At 39.6% G+C, this 14,028-nt stretch overlaps 1 protein-coding gene across 1 annotated transcript; it reads right to left on the reverse strand.

The window, feature by feature from the left end:
- Positions 1-9,746: 9,746 nt before the first annotated feature.
- On the reverse strand, positions 9,747-13,394 carry AVPR1A (arginine vasopressin receptor 1A). Its single transcript, XM_068561419.1, has 2 exons — positions 12,410-13,394; positions 9,747-10,115 (listed from the first exon to the last, which is right to left on the reverse strand). Exons 1-2 carry the CDS (start codon positions 13,392-13,394, stop codon positions 9,829-9,831), a joined length of 1,272 nt encoding a protein of 423 aa, XP_068417520.1. The 3' UTR covers positions 9,747-9,828.
- Between the last annotated feature and the right edge of the window lie 634 nt (positions 13,395-14,028).

Here is a 14,028-nt window from a genome sequence, read left to right on the forward strand (position 1 = left end):
GACAAACTCAGGACCTGAGGAACATGACACATCAATCACATTCAGATTGTGGAAGAGCCCTGTTCCTTTGAACATCTTGGTGCTATTGCTTAAAAGTTGAGCCATAGCTGGAAAATAGGGGCTGGGAAATGGAGAATGCTTTAGAGTTGGTATGAGGAAGAGGGAGAAAGAGAAAGAGGAGAAGGGTGTAAATGCCTGTAGCAGAGGTTTTGACAGATGTCTGGGGCCAGGTGAAAGAGTAATTGAGGCAGGATTTTTTGTTTTTCTGCTTATGTTTCCATTTGTATTAAAATATCAGAGTTGTTGCTGAATCTATTTTATATGAATCTATTTTATATGATGAGGTAATAATTAGGTAAGCTGGAGCAAAGACCTGGGCCAGGGCATTAAGGATACAATGGCTATAAAAATATAACACACAAAACTCTGTATACAGAGAAAGTAAAAATATCAGCGGTTTCTGGAAGTGGGGGAGACCTGGGGCAGGGGGGATAAATAGTGGAGCACAGAGGAAAATACTCTTTATGATACCATAATGGTGGATACATATCATTATACATTTGTCCAAAGCCATGGAATGTACAGCCCTAATGTAAACTGTGGATTCTGGGTGATGATGATGTGTCAGTTTAAGTTCATCGATTGTAGCAAATGTACCACTCGCGTGGCTGATGTTGATAATGGGAGAGGCGGTGCGTGTGTAGGGGTAGGGGGTATATGGGAAATTTCTGTACCTTCCACTCAATTTTGCAGTGTACCTAAAACTGCTCTGAAAAAATAACATCTATTATATATCTGTATCTAGAGTTATATCTCACATTAGCCTGTGCATTTGCTTATGTTTGACTGCTATGGAAAGGAATGTTACATAATTTGCACATGAACAAAAAAGAATATATACAGTAATCAAGAAGGAATAGAAAACCAGCCATCTCTAACTGGCCTCCATCCAAGAGTATTATGAGATGAATATCTGTTAAGAGTATTTTGAGATGATCTTATAACTGCACCTGTGAGAACAGAGAGGAATCCAACATGAAGTAATATCAATTGTGCGAAAATTACACAAAATGCATTAAAAAAGGCAAAATCTGAATTATTTAGGCACCATACATATGTTTCATGACTAGCATAAAAGAAATGAAGAAAAAGAGGTTATTTTATTTTATTTTTTAAAAATTTTATTGGAGTATAGTTGATTTACAATGTTGTGTTAGTTTCAGGTGTATAGCAAAGTGAATCAGTTATACATGTACATATATCCACTCTTTTTTAGATTATTTTCCTATATAGGTCATTACAGAGTATCGAGTAGAGTTCCCTGTGCTACACAGTAGGTCCTTAATAGTTATCTGTTTTATATATAGTAGTGTGTACATGTCAATCCCAATCTCCAAATTTATCCCTCCCTCCTTTCCCCCCTGGTAACCATAGGTTTGTTTTCTACATCTGTGACTCTATATCTGCATTGTAAATAAGTTCATTTGTACCATTTTTTTAGATTCCACATATAAGCGATATCATATGATATCCGCCTTTGTCTGACTTACTCAGTATGACAATCTCTAGGTCCATCCATGTTGCTGCAAATGACATTATTTCATTCTTTTTTATGTCTAAGTAGTATTCCATTGTGTATATGTCCCACATCTTCTTTATCCATTCCTGTCGATGGACATTTAGGTTGCTTCCATGTCTTGGCTATTGTAAATATAGTGCTGCAATGAACACTGGGGTGCATGTATCTTTTTGAATTATGGTTTTCTCCGGATATTATGCCCAGGAGTGGGATTGTTGGATCATATGGTAGTTTTATATTCAATGTCTTAAGGAACCTCCATATTGTTCTCCATAATGGTTGTACCAATTTACATTCCAATCAACAGTGTAGGAGGGTTCCCTTTTCTCCACCCCACTCCAGCATTTATTGGTTGTAGATTTTTTGATGACAGGCATTCTGACAGTGTGAGGTGATAACCTCATTGTAGTTTTTATTTGCATTTCACAAATAGGTTATTTTAAAAGCTCAATGCAGGGCTTCCCTGGTGGCGCAGTGGTTGAGAGTTTGCCTGCCAGTGCAGGGGACACGGGTTCGAGCCCTGGTCTGGGAAGATCCCACATGCCGCGGAGCAACTGGGCCTGTGAGCCACAACTACTGAGCCTGCGCGTCTGGAGCCTGTGCTCCGCAACAAGAGAGGCCGCGATAGTGAGAGGGCCGCGCACCGCGATGAAGAGTGGGCCCCGCTTGCCGCAACTAGAGAAAGCCCTCGCACAGAAACGAAGACCCAACATAGCCAAAAATAAATAAATAAATAAATAAATTAAAAGCGCAATGCAAATAGAACTCTTTGATCTTGGAAAAAGACAGTATTCCTTTGAGGATGAAAATGGCTCTTTTGCTTGAGGAAACACCTTACAGACAATGCACTGTTTTGAAAGACAGAGTCTAAGTGAGAGGGCTTTAGGCAAATAAAAGCTAAATAATTCTACAAAATGAAGTGGAAGAAAGATTAATTACTGACATTTGTAAAAACAAGGATTCGGGGTCTTGGTAGAGAGAAGAAACTTGAGCAAGATGGCAGCCAGCAAGGTCCTAAAGGCAAGAATGATTAGCAATTAATCCACCTGAGAAGGGATGGCCATGGACCTTTAAAACACTTACCATGAATCACTGTCTCATCTGAGGCATAATCTAAACCCCTATGTGATACTCCATCCTTTAGGGGAACCCCATCTCACAGGGAAGCCAAGTGCTCAGAGAGTTGTTGGAAGGTGTCAGGGGGAATGAGTGAAGAAAAAAATAGTAATGAGAAGTAAACTAATGAGCTGTGGATTGAGAGTTCAAAAGAAGGAGGAGTTCATAATACTCAGGATTCCGCTTCGATCTATGGAAAGGCACAGACTTTGTACAATGCATGAGATGAGGCTAAGACTATTTTATTTGGATATCAAAGGAGAGAGAGAGAGCACAGAAAGCTCACGGTTTAAGGCATCCATCTAGGCAGTAGATACTTATGACAGACAAGTTAATGAGAGTGGTTGTGGTCAAAACATGGATGACTTGGTGAACCATGGAAGCTGGGATTTGGGGAGGGGGATAAACGTACACTTTACTTAAGTTCTGCTGAATTCCACTGGGTTGTGCCCAGGAACGAGTGTCCACTACTGTGGTGGTGACAAAACCTTTCTAATAAGATTGAGTTTGAATCTGTAAGTTCTTTTTTCTCAATCAAGATGATATTAGTTAGGCTCTCCAGATTTAGTAAAGTGATTTTCCCAAGATCATTCAGCTATTGATGGTGGAATAACTTGGGGTTTTTGATTCCCTGGTACAGTCCTTTTTTAAAAAAAATTTTTTTTTTACTGTACAATGCTCTTATATTGATAATTAAAGCTTCTCACTTTTGTTAAACACTCACAATGTCTAACATGTGTAACATATAATTACCATATATATTTTATATTTAGAATATCTATATTAAGTATATTAGTCACACAGCTACTATAGACAGCATCTACTGTATGAAGATGCAAAGGTGAAGAAGACATACCTTTTACTTAAAAGATAAACACGATGTGGTTGTCATGGAGAAGATAGGCCAATAAACCAACATTGCAAATCATTTTGCTGTGTGTCGTAGTGAAGGTATTTAGAGGGCATTTGGAAAGCAGAAAGGAGGAAACATTTAACTCTAGAGATTCAGAAGGGATACATATAGAGAATGAGTGAATGAATGAATTTTACACCAGCGCATTTCTTTACGAGTCTCGTCTCGTATACAATGAAACTATTATTTCAGTTCTACCTGATTCGTAGGACCTTGTGAAAATATGCTTTGGTAGAATCCTGTTTATTCTAAAACGTTTATAAGTGTTTTAAAATAACGGTGTTTTAAAATAAGGACTTCAAATTCCCTTTCTTCCATTCTGGGCGTTCACTGCTTCTAGAATTTAAGCCAAACTCAAAATAAGCCTTTTAGCTTATGCTATTAAGGCTTAACTTGTAAAAGAAAAATAATGTTACAACATAAGTTGAAAGTTAATATGATCTGAATTTATTAGCCCACAGGGTAAAGAATTACGATTTGAAAGACTATTAAATGGGCCCAGAAGTCAGTCTCACCAAGTTCTAGAAACAAGTAAACAGATGACATTTTTAGAGGATGACACACAAGACCTCAGCTAACCCAATAATTTTGGTTTTCTTAATATATAACAAAATTAATTTGCTTTTGTGACTATAATTTATTGAAAAGGCAGTTACAGAGTTTCACCTGTTCTCGCTATAGTCAAAGAGTATAAACATGAACACATTTGTGCTCAGATATGAACCTATCAATAGTTACCAGCTGTAGAGCAGGTCTATGTTTTTTTCAAAATCAGCATAATTAACTTGAAATATATTTTTTTATTAAACGAGATTGTAAGAGAATTATTTCAGACAAATTTGATTTTTTTTCCTTTTTTTTTTTTAAAGCATTTTTCTTCAGCTGCACCTACTTTGTAATAGCACATGTCAGATTTCATTTTTTATTATTATTTATTTAATTTTTTTGGCTGTGTTGGGTCTTCGTTTCTGTGCGAGGGCTTTCTCTAGTTGCGGCAAGCGGGGGCCACTCTTCATCGCGGTGCGCGGCCCTCTCACTATCGCGGCCTCTCTTGTTGCGGAGCACAGGCTCCAGACGCGCAGGCTCAGTAACTGTGGCTCACGGGCGCAGTTGTCGCGCGGCATGTGGGATCTTCCCAGACCAGGGCTCGAACCCGTGTCCCCTGCATTGGCAGGCAGATTCTCAACCACTGCGCTACCAGGGAAGCCCCTTTTTCCTTTTTTTGATCAGACATTTTTACAATTGAACTATAGTTGATTTATAATATTTTATTAGTTCCAGGTGTACAGCACAATGATTCGGTATTTTTAAAGATTATATACTCTATTAAGAGTTATTACAAGATAATGGCTATAATTCCCTGTGCTCTACAGTATATCCTCGTTGCTTATGTATTTTATACATAGTAGTTTGTACCTGTTAATCCTCTACCCCTAATTTTTCCCTCCCTGCTTCTCTCTCCCCTTTGGTAACCTCAAGTTTGTTTTTGATATCTGTGAGTCTATTTCTGTTTTGCTCTATACATTCATTTGCATTATTTCTTAGATGCCGCATATAAGTGATATCATATGGTATTTGTCTTTCTCTGACTTATTTCACTAAGCATAATACTCTCTAGGTCCATTCATGTTGCTGCAAATGTCAGAATTTTATTCTTTTTACGACTGAATAATATTCCATTGTATATATACACCACATCTTCTTTATCCATTTGTCAAATTTGAGATTTATTTTTATTTATAGAATCAAGCTAATACACAATAAAACTGAGTAATAAATGCACCAGTTATTTCAATATAATCCCACAAGCTATTTTTTTCTGTAAAGGACCAAATATTAGATACAATCACAAAACATTTCAATATTCATCAAAACCATAACCATACAATTGTCCCAAGAAAACACACTGAAATTCTTCTATACAGCATAATAAGCTAGGAGATACAGAACATTTGAAGAAGCAGTTCCAAAAATGGAATACTAAATATACAACATCAATTCTTAATAAATTTGCTATAATAATGAGCTAAAGCATCATAGAATATGTTAAGTCAGAAATCCTGTGATATAAAGACAACTACTCTCAAGTGTGGAAATGCTAATTATTTTATATTAATGCTAATTGTTAATTATTCTGATATTACTATATTCTCAGATTTCCCTTTCTGAATTTGCTAATTTGACCCTGGAACACAAAAATATTTAATTCACTCTATAACACTTTGTTTTTATTTAACATATAAATTAATGTAAAAAGATGTGATATATATCCATTATATATATCTATAATAAAAAATGGCATTTAATTTTCACTTATAATATATATTTTTGATGCTGACATACTATAGGTCACATGTACATTTTCATTCATCATAATTTAATGTACCTAAAAACTGAGATAGAACAATATTCTTAAAATGCCTATGTGTGCACTGGAATTTATGTGATTCAACCCATTTAAGGCTCTCTTGGGGCCTTAAAGGAAATAACTCTTCCTGTGAATAGTTCTTATATTTTTGCTCAAATTGGCAGAGGTCAAATTGTAATTAAGAAACATTCTCTAATATTTATTCTCCATGTGCTACTCATGATGTCAAGTGTTGCCAATGACACTGAGTGGCACTAAAAGGACCACAGGGAGGGAAAGGGTGGGGATACAGTGGCTGCTTCTACACCTCCAGGACTAGCATTCCAGGTGGCCCTGCCTGAGCTTAGTCTAAATAAAGAAGTTGCCTCCAGTATGAAAATCCGTAAGGGCGCAATTTACATGGGTTTAAAGGAACCAAATCTCTGATATTTGGGGTTAAGGATGAGGCTTAATTTCTCTCTAGATGGCTTCTAATTATGGTAGGGTCGAACTCTGAAGCTATAATTTAAAGCTCTGAGTGTCCAATTATGTTACAAAAATATAGGTTTTAGAGTCTGAAAAACATAAAAATTTAACCTAATTGGATTACTTTACTTGTGAATAACAGAATGAAAGTTGTGTTTCTTAATCATCAGTGGTTGTCCATTCTAGGAACTATAATAAGTTTGGAAGGGTACTGCATGTTATTAAGACTACTTGATTTTTTTTCTCTTTAAAAACCACACCCAGGATTTCCCTGGTGGTCCAGTGGTTAGAACACCGTGCTTCCACAGGGTTCCATCCCTGGTGGGGGAACTAAGATCCTTCATGCCATGCGTGTGGCCAAAAAAATAAAATAAAATAAAAATAAAAAAATACCTCCCTCTCTTAAAAAAAAAAAACAAAAACCCTTCCCTCAATCATGGCATGAGACTTCTTTGCTGATGGTGGAAGTTCTGTGTGTAGGACAAATATTTAATTAACCAAAGAATTTCACTGATTTCCTTCACAGTTATTTTTACACTTTAAAAATACATGTCCAAAAATTAACCCATTAAGCACTTAATATGTACTTAAAAATGGTTTTTTCATCATCAATTAATGTTTATCAAATGTCCAATAGAAATATCACCAGTTTCTCCTCACTGATGGGTTATCATTTGCATTCCCCATACCCACATAGATACATTAATATTGTATGCTTGCAGGATCTTCCCACAGGTAACTGCCAAATAAAATAGGTGATGCAACACATTTATCCTTGACTGCAAACCTTCATTTGTTAAGATATCTCAGGTCTTCTCTTTGGTCAAGAAAGGGAAATCTTCCCTTCCCAGCATTCTCTTCTTCCTTACCACCTACAATTTCCTTTCTTCTGAAATAGACGGTCAGGACTCTTCCATTTTGGAATATTGTTTTGGGAGATCTAAATGCCATTCCCGGGTGTATAACATTAGGAAAGTTTAGCAGCTAGGTAAGTTAAGCTTCTCAGCCTAAACTGCAAAGAATAAGACCATGTACTTGCCTAGTGCAGAACTAGCACCCAGATCTTCTGGTGTCTCCCCATCCCCTTTTCTACTATCTCATGTCCTGATGCATTTAAAAGGAGAAAACATGGCTGGGTAGGTTAATTTGCACCTTATTTGAGAGATGTTCCTGGAAATAAGATTCAAACTGAATTTTTTTACTTGGAGATACACGTCAACATTTTGAAACAATCTATACAAGAACTATGAGGTTATTATTTTGGAATTGCGTTTAGAAAAAAGCGGGCTCATATTTGTTCCAACCCAAATGGCTTTAGTTTTGAGTTGTCAAAGTAAAGTTGTCAAAAGGGCTGACAACGTTACAGAGGGCAGGGATACTGAGATGCTGCTATGACTCAAATAATGAAGAATTGATGAATTTAATTGATGGCTCATAATGGACAATGCCCTTTAAGAGACATATTTGTTATTTTTAAAAAAGCAGAATTCTAAAACCTAAGGGCTTAATCTCTATAAAACATTTGGAAACATTTTTTTTTTTTAGGCATATAAATCCAGGGAGAAAAAGGACTGAGAATTTGGAAAGGCAAGAGAATGAAGAGGAGTGAGGTTGATGGTTCCAGGTTCTCATAGTGCCACTCAGTGCTCAGTTTCTTATCGACAAAGTTTAAAAAAAACAATAATACTATTAAAATAGCTATTACTTCCTCTAAGGGGTGCAAAGTATTTATGATGTATCCTCAAATCATTGCAAGGTCTCTAAGAAGGAAAAGGAGCCAGACAAAATAGCTCAAAAAACCCCACTGAGTTCCATTAATGAAAAATGCAGTAACAGCAGCCAAGTAGTGTTGTAATTTATCTGTGTTTAGAAATGAAAGAAATTGATGCTCTTGGCTGGATTCAGTTTACCTGCAATCAAAGGAAAGCAAATTCTCTCTTTAAATAGGAAAGCTTTGGTTAGGCAGAAGTTAGACTTAACAGTGGCCGTTGGCGATGCTTTCCGATTAATCAGCGGAGCTATATTTAAATTTTAGGATTTTGTATGCCAGACATGAAACCAACACATTCTGGTTAATGCAAAGCAAACAGGAAAAAGCTGTTCAGTTTTGAAGACCCGCCGCCCGGGCAAAAGACTGTAATAAAAGCAAGAGCTAACACTCATACAGCACTTGACAGTTTAGGAAGATCTTTTCACACACTTGATTTCATTTCGTCCTTACAACGACCCTGTGAGGTAAGTGTTATCAATGCCGTCGTACAGCCTAGGAAATGGAGGCTTTATGTCTTTTTAAGCCATTTGCCTAAAGTCATGCACTTAATAACGAAGGAAGCCAGACTAGATGCAGAGCAGTTTTCTTTCTATTTCCCCGCCCTCATCCTGCCCAGCCCTGCTTCTCCTCCACTGTGAGACTGTTCGACGGGTGGGTGATCAGAAGGAAGGACCAAGTTATTTTTAATTAAACATGAGGGAACATTCAGTATCCTGAGTCATTCTTTAGGAGACTCATATCTATGAATCTGGATTCCTCAGACATGAAGTAATGATGGTGTTAGTATCCAGTATAGCACAGGATACCTTATAACACTGGTCAAAACATGTTTACAGTTTTCTAGAGAAAGCCTACGTAATACCTTGGGCAATCTACCCTTTCTACTCTTCTAGTAAAATTGGATATTTGGCATACAAATCTGACCTTAAAGCAACTTTGTAGCGGGAAGAAAAAGATATTATCGGCCAGTTGACAACATTTTCTCTAACCTTCAGCATCTTGGTAATCATGCTTTTCAGAACCAATAAAACATGAGGAACCAAAGGAGGGAACTGCCAGTTTTAAAGGTTCTGTTTTGAAATGGAGGTGATTTATAGCTTCTAACAGAACTCTCCTCTTTCCACTCTGCAACAGGCACCCCCTACTCAATATGCCTCATTTTCTGATACATAAATTGATTTTACTGGACGGAAACATAATTTCTCTGAAGTCTCTTCTAATTTCTTTCAAACCCTAAGGCTGATGATGAGCTTACTTTGTTCAGAAATAATACCCCTACATTATACGACTTCTAAACCAACCAAACCTTAGTTATGTCAGAAATAAAAAGAAAAGAAACCCACAGCAAAACATAAAGCCATGTGGTTATGATTTTTCCTTTAGAAATATGACTTATGTTATTTCTGGGAATTAGGTCTGCAGATTTTAGTGTAGCATGTTTTTATTAAAATTCCGTATAAAACAATTCATAGCTTTTGCATGTAGCAATGTGAAAATGCAACTAGAAACACAGTCTTGTACTCAACAGATCAATTTATCTTATATTTGTTCTAGTAATTTCTAGTTGGATTCGGTCAGTGGGCTGAAAAGTCCATTACAGGAGTCAGGCTGCATGCTCAGGATGAAACAGGAATGAATTGGATGGACTTGGAAGATTTAGCTGAGTCCTTCCACGCGCCGGTCCTATATGTGGGGCTTCGGTTGTTAGTGAAGGAAGTCTGTTTTCGGTTCGTACTGTCAGAATCTTCTTTGTTGAATGTTTGCTTCATGTTTTGGCAGCATGGGAAGCTTTGGATACAGTCTTGCAGGAGATGGCCACTAAAAAACATGTATATCCAGGGATTGCAGCAACTATTCAAGGAAGCCAGTAATGCAGTGATGGTGGTGGCCGGGTTTTCCGACTCTGTATGGAAAACATAAGGGGAGAGCATTTAACTAGTCAAATGCAAGTGACAGCACTGGATAAACTCATTTTTCTGTTGGTTCATGAAAGCTGGAAAATGTTATGGGTCAATATAGAAAATAAAGTATTTTGTTTATCAGTCAGGGAAATGGTTGGTGAATGGAAATTGCTTGGTTGTAAAATATTTTCGTAATTAATATTTTAATTGAAATTAATTAAATTGAAATTAATTCAGGTATTTTAAACCACTATTAAAATATTTAAGTAGAATGAGTGGGACTTTCAAGAGGTTAAGAATATTAAATAACTTAATAAAGTTTGGAATCCTTTGTGTTAGCACTAGCGTGTGCTAATGAACACAGCACTTAGAGAATGGCTCCCATTTCAGTGAAATTTCTAGAGGCTATAGCCACATATACCAAATTATATCTATCCTGATAACTCAGGCAAAAGTATGACATTATGGACCATGTTTAGTTGTTTTAAATTTTTTAATATTAAACATATTCTTGTAATAAGAAACCTATACCGAAGGGGATAGTTGAAATAGGTCCCTGAAAGATACAATATTTAGTTGTTTCCTTTGGTTAATTAGAAGCTTCGTTTGATTTTAAAAGAAAACCATCTTTGATTGTGGCTTGAACAATTAAATTATATTATGAAGAACAGATAAATTAAGAAATTCTAACAGTCCTTTGAACTATTTTTTGTGTATTTGCACTGGTAAACTACATAAATATAACCTTTCACCATAGAACTATTGCACTGAGAATATACCTTTTCTAAAGATAAGAATAATAGGCAAGCACTGGTTTTCCCTTATTAATTATGAACTTGGGTCTTCTCACTCTTGTTGTGCCAGAATAAATTACAGGTTAGTTAATCAAACTTTGTGCTAAGATGCTACTCTTAAAGGTGATCAGGATCCGTGACTAAGACTGTATTCAAAAAGAATGGAAATCATCGACATACCTGTGCACAAGTGAAGAATTTTTTAGTAATTATGTCTGAATCCTGTTAAAGCAACAAATAGGCTGAATTTTTTATTTGATTGGCAATACTTAAGAGGCTGCCAAGATCAAACAAGACAGGAAATATAGCATTTATGTTGTATTTTTCATCATCAGTGCTATTATAGCCATGACTTTTATTTGTTTGAATTAAATTCACTCTCAAGTGTTTCATTTGTACATACAACTTTCAAAGTATATCACAAATACTCCCTAGCCCAATCCCAAATAACAAAAGGAGACACTTCTTCCCAGATACCTATTTCCCAATTACAGTTGTTGTCAGTAACATTTTTGTAATATATTTGATGTGAAAAAAAATTTTTTTTTCCTTATCAAAGGAAATTTTTTTTCAAGATACAATATTAAATAATGCTTTTGGGGGTAAGTTCTTATGAAGCTGGTTTTCCTAGTTTGTGAAGGAATTAAAATCAAATGAGCTAGTAGGTGCGGAGGACATTCTCAGAAAACTACAAGAGTTGTGTGGAGAGATGTACAGCTGTGTGGTCAAGTTAGCGCTGAAAGACTAATGAATCAGCCTAACAAATTTAGAGTTTATCAATAATCCTGCTTTGAAACACTGGGGAGAAAAAAGTGTTAAAGTAATTGTAGGAAAAAATCAAAACATTATGATAAGAAATGGAACACTAGCTAAAATGCCAAATTAAAATTACTGACTTAAGAATCTTTCTTCAACACATTTAATCTTCATACCCCCAGGACCTAGCATAAAATCTGGTACATAATATGCATAATTATATTTATTGACTGGATGAAGAATAAATAAAACTGTTTTCAAATGAAAAATACGTCCATTTTACCCTTACTTTGGGGCATTTCTACAAAAATTTTACATTGCGATACTTTTCACAAACTAGCAAAAAGCAGTTGTGACAGTATACATATTTCTCGGAATCCAACAGACTTGAAAGCAGGGTATTAACACAGCGGTTAGTGCTTTGGCAAAAAGTCATTATTCTGTTCTGTAATTGCGCGGCTGACTCTAGAGCACAGTTTTCTGGATTTGTGGTCTTAGGAGCTCGTTACAAATGCAGATTCCTGGGCCCCATTCCAGATCTACTGAATCAAAACGTCTGGGGTGGGGACCCCACGACTTTGGCTTTTAACAGTTCCGCTCAAGATGTGATTCTCATGCACGAAGTTTAAAAACTATTGCCCTGGAGGATATTATGAAAAGAAACTCTCTCCCTTCCCTCCCCCCCCCCCCCCCCCCAAGCACACAGACCCCATCTGTGCACCTTACTCCATCGTCCCGACACCTACCGACCCAGGGGAAATTCTTATCCCAGACAGACCACATCTGGATGATGAAGAAGGGCGCCCAGCAAACGATGTAAGCCGTCACGATCACGAAGGTCATCTTCACCGTGCGGATCTTGGCGCGGGAAATTGTCTTCACGCTGCTGACACACGGCGCGAGCAGGAGCCCCTGGTGGAAGGCGCCACCTGCGCCCTCCGCGCGGGCGCCCTCGCCCTGGCGCACCGCAGTCTTTCCGCGGACGTTGCGCCAGATGTGGTAGCAGATGAAGCCGTAGCAGGTGCCCAGGCTGACCACGGGCGCCACGAAGATGCTGCCGGTCATCCAGGTCACGTAGGCGGGGAGACCCCAGGGCTGGATGAAGTTGGCCCAGCAGTCGTAGGCCTTGGTGACGTTGCTCACTTCGACCACGGAGAAGACGAAGTACTGTGGAGTGCTCAGCACGAAGCTCAGCACCCAGGCGGCGGCGATCATGAGGCACGAGCGGCGCGCCGGCTGCTGCAGCGTCTTCAGCGGGTGGCACACGGCGATGTAGCGGTCGGCGGTCATGACCACCAGCATGTAAGCCGATGCGAACATGGCGAACACCTGCAGGTGCTTCACCACGCGGCAGAGCCCGTCGGGTCCGCGGAAGCGGTAGGTGATGTCCCAGCACAGCTGAGGCAGCACCTGGAAGAGAGCGACGGCCAGGTCGGCCAGGCTGAGGTGGCGGATGAAGAGGTGCATGCGGGACGTCTTGCGAGGCGTGCGGTGCAGCGCCAGCAGCACACTGCCGTTACCCAGCACGGCCACCACGAAAATCACGGCCAGCACGGCGATCTCCAGCTTGGCCAGCTCCTCGTTGCGCTCGTCCGCCAGCGGGCTGTCGTCTTTCCCGAGCGCCTCCGCTTCCCCGCTGGTGTTGGCACCGCTGGCGGCCAGAGGCCACCATGGGCTGGAGTTGCCCGCGGGCCCCGCGCCGGGGCTCCCGGAGAAACTCATGCTGTCCATGCAGCGCCTCCTCGGCCTCGGCGGAGGCCCGCTCCCTTCCCGCCTGCTCGCGCGGTGCGCTCCCTCCCTGCCGCGCTCACCGCGAGCCGGGCTCTGCTCGCTCTCTCGCGGGCGTCTCCGGGCGCAGCGTGTCCCACCAGCCAGCTCAGCCGCTCTCGGTCGAATTGCCCGCCCCTTTGCCTGCGCTGCCCTGTCTCAACTCGGGCGAAGCTGGGGAGGTGCGCTCCGAGTCTCTGAAAGCACTGGGCTCCAAACTCAAATTATTGATGTGGAGTTTGTTTCCCTAGATCGCGCTCCCTCTCGCCCCAGTGGTTGGAGACTGCTCGGTGCCTACACTCGCTGCCTCCCTTCCCTCTCCCCTGGGGGTTTTCTTTTTTCCCCCCTCCCTACGTTGGTGATTTGTCCTCTTCGCATCGCTGCTGCAGGGGTGGGGCTGGGAACTCGCGGATTACTTGGCGTAATAGGGGGTTGACCGTGGCGCTTTCCCTCTCTTCTCTTCTAAAAAAAAAACCTTGGAGATCTGGACGTGTCATGCCTTTTCAGGGTTTACCATCATTTCCTCTAGCCTCCCTCAAGGGTCACCTTAACCCCCGCATTTGACTTCAACAGACGCTGTCAACATGATACCCAGAAA

Source organism: Eschrichtius robustus, chromosome 13 (genome assembly GCF_028021215.1).
Source record: "Eschrichtius robustus isolate mEscRob2 chromosome 13, mEscRob2.pri, whole genome shotgun sequence".
NCBI lineage: Eukaryota > Metazoa > Chordata > Mammalia > Artiodactyla > Eschrichtiidae > Eschrichtius > Eschrichtius robustus.

What these genes read in the sequence shown, in the direction of transcription:
- AVPR1A (XM_068561419.1), bottom strand. Translation starts at nt 13,394, where the DNA reads ATGGACAGCATGAGTTTCTCCGGGAGCCCCGGCGCGGGGCCCGCGGGC. An exon ending in TAAGAATTTCCCCTGGGTCG is followed by an intron (nt 10,116 to 12,409) that starts GTAGGTGTCGGG and finishes TTTTCCATACAG; the next exon opens with AGTCGGAAAACCCGGCCACC.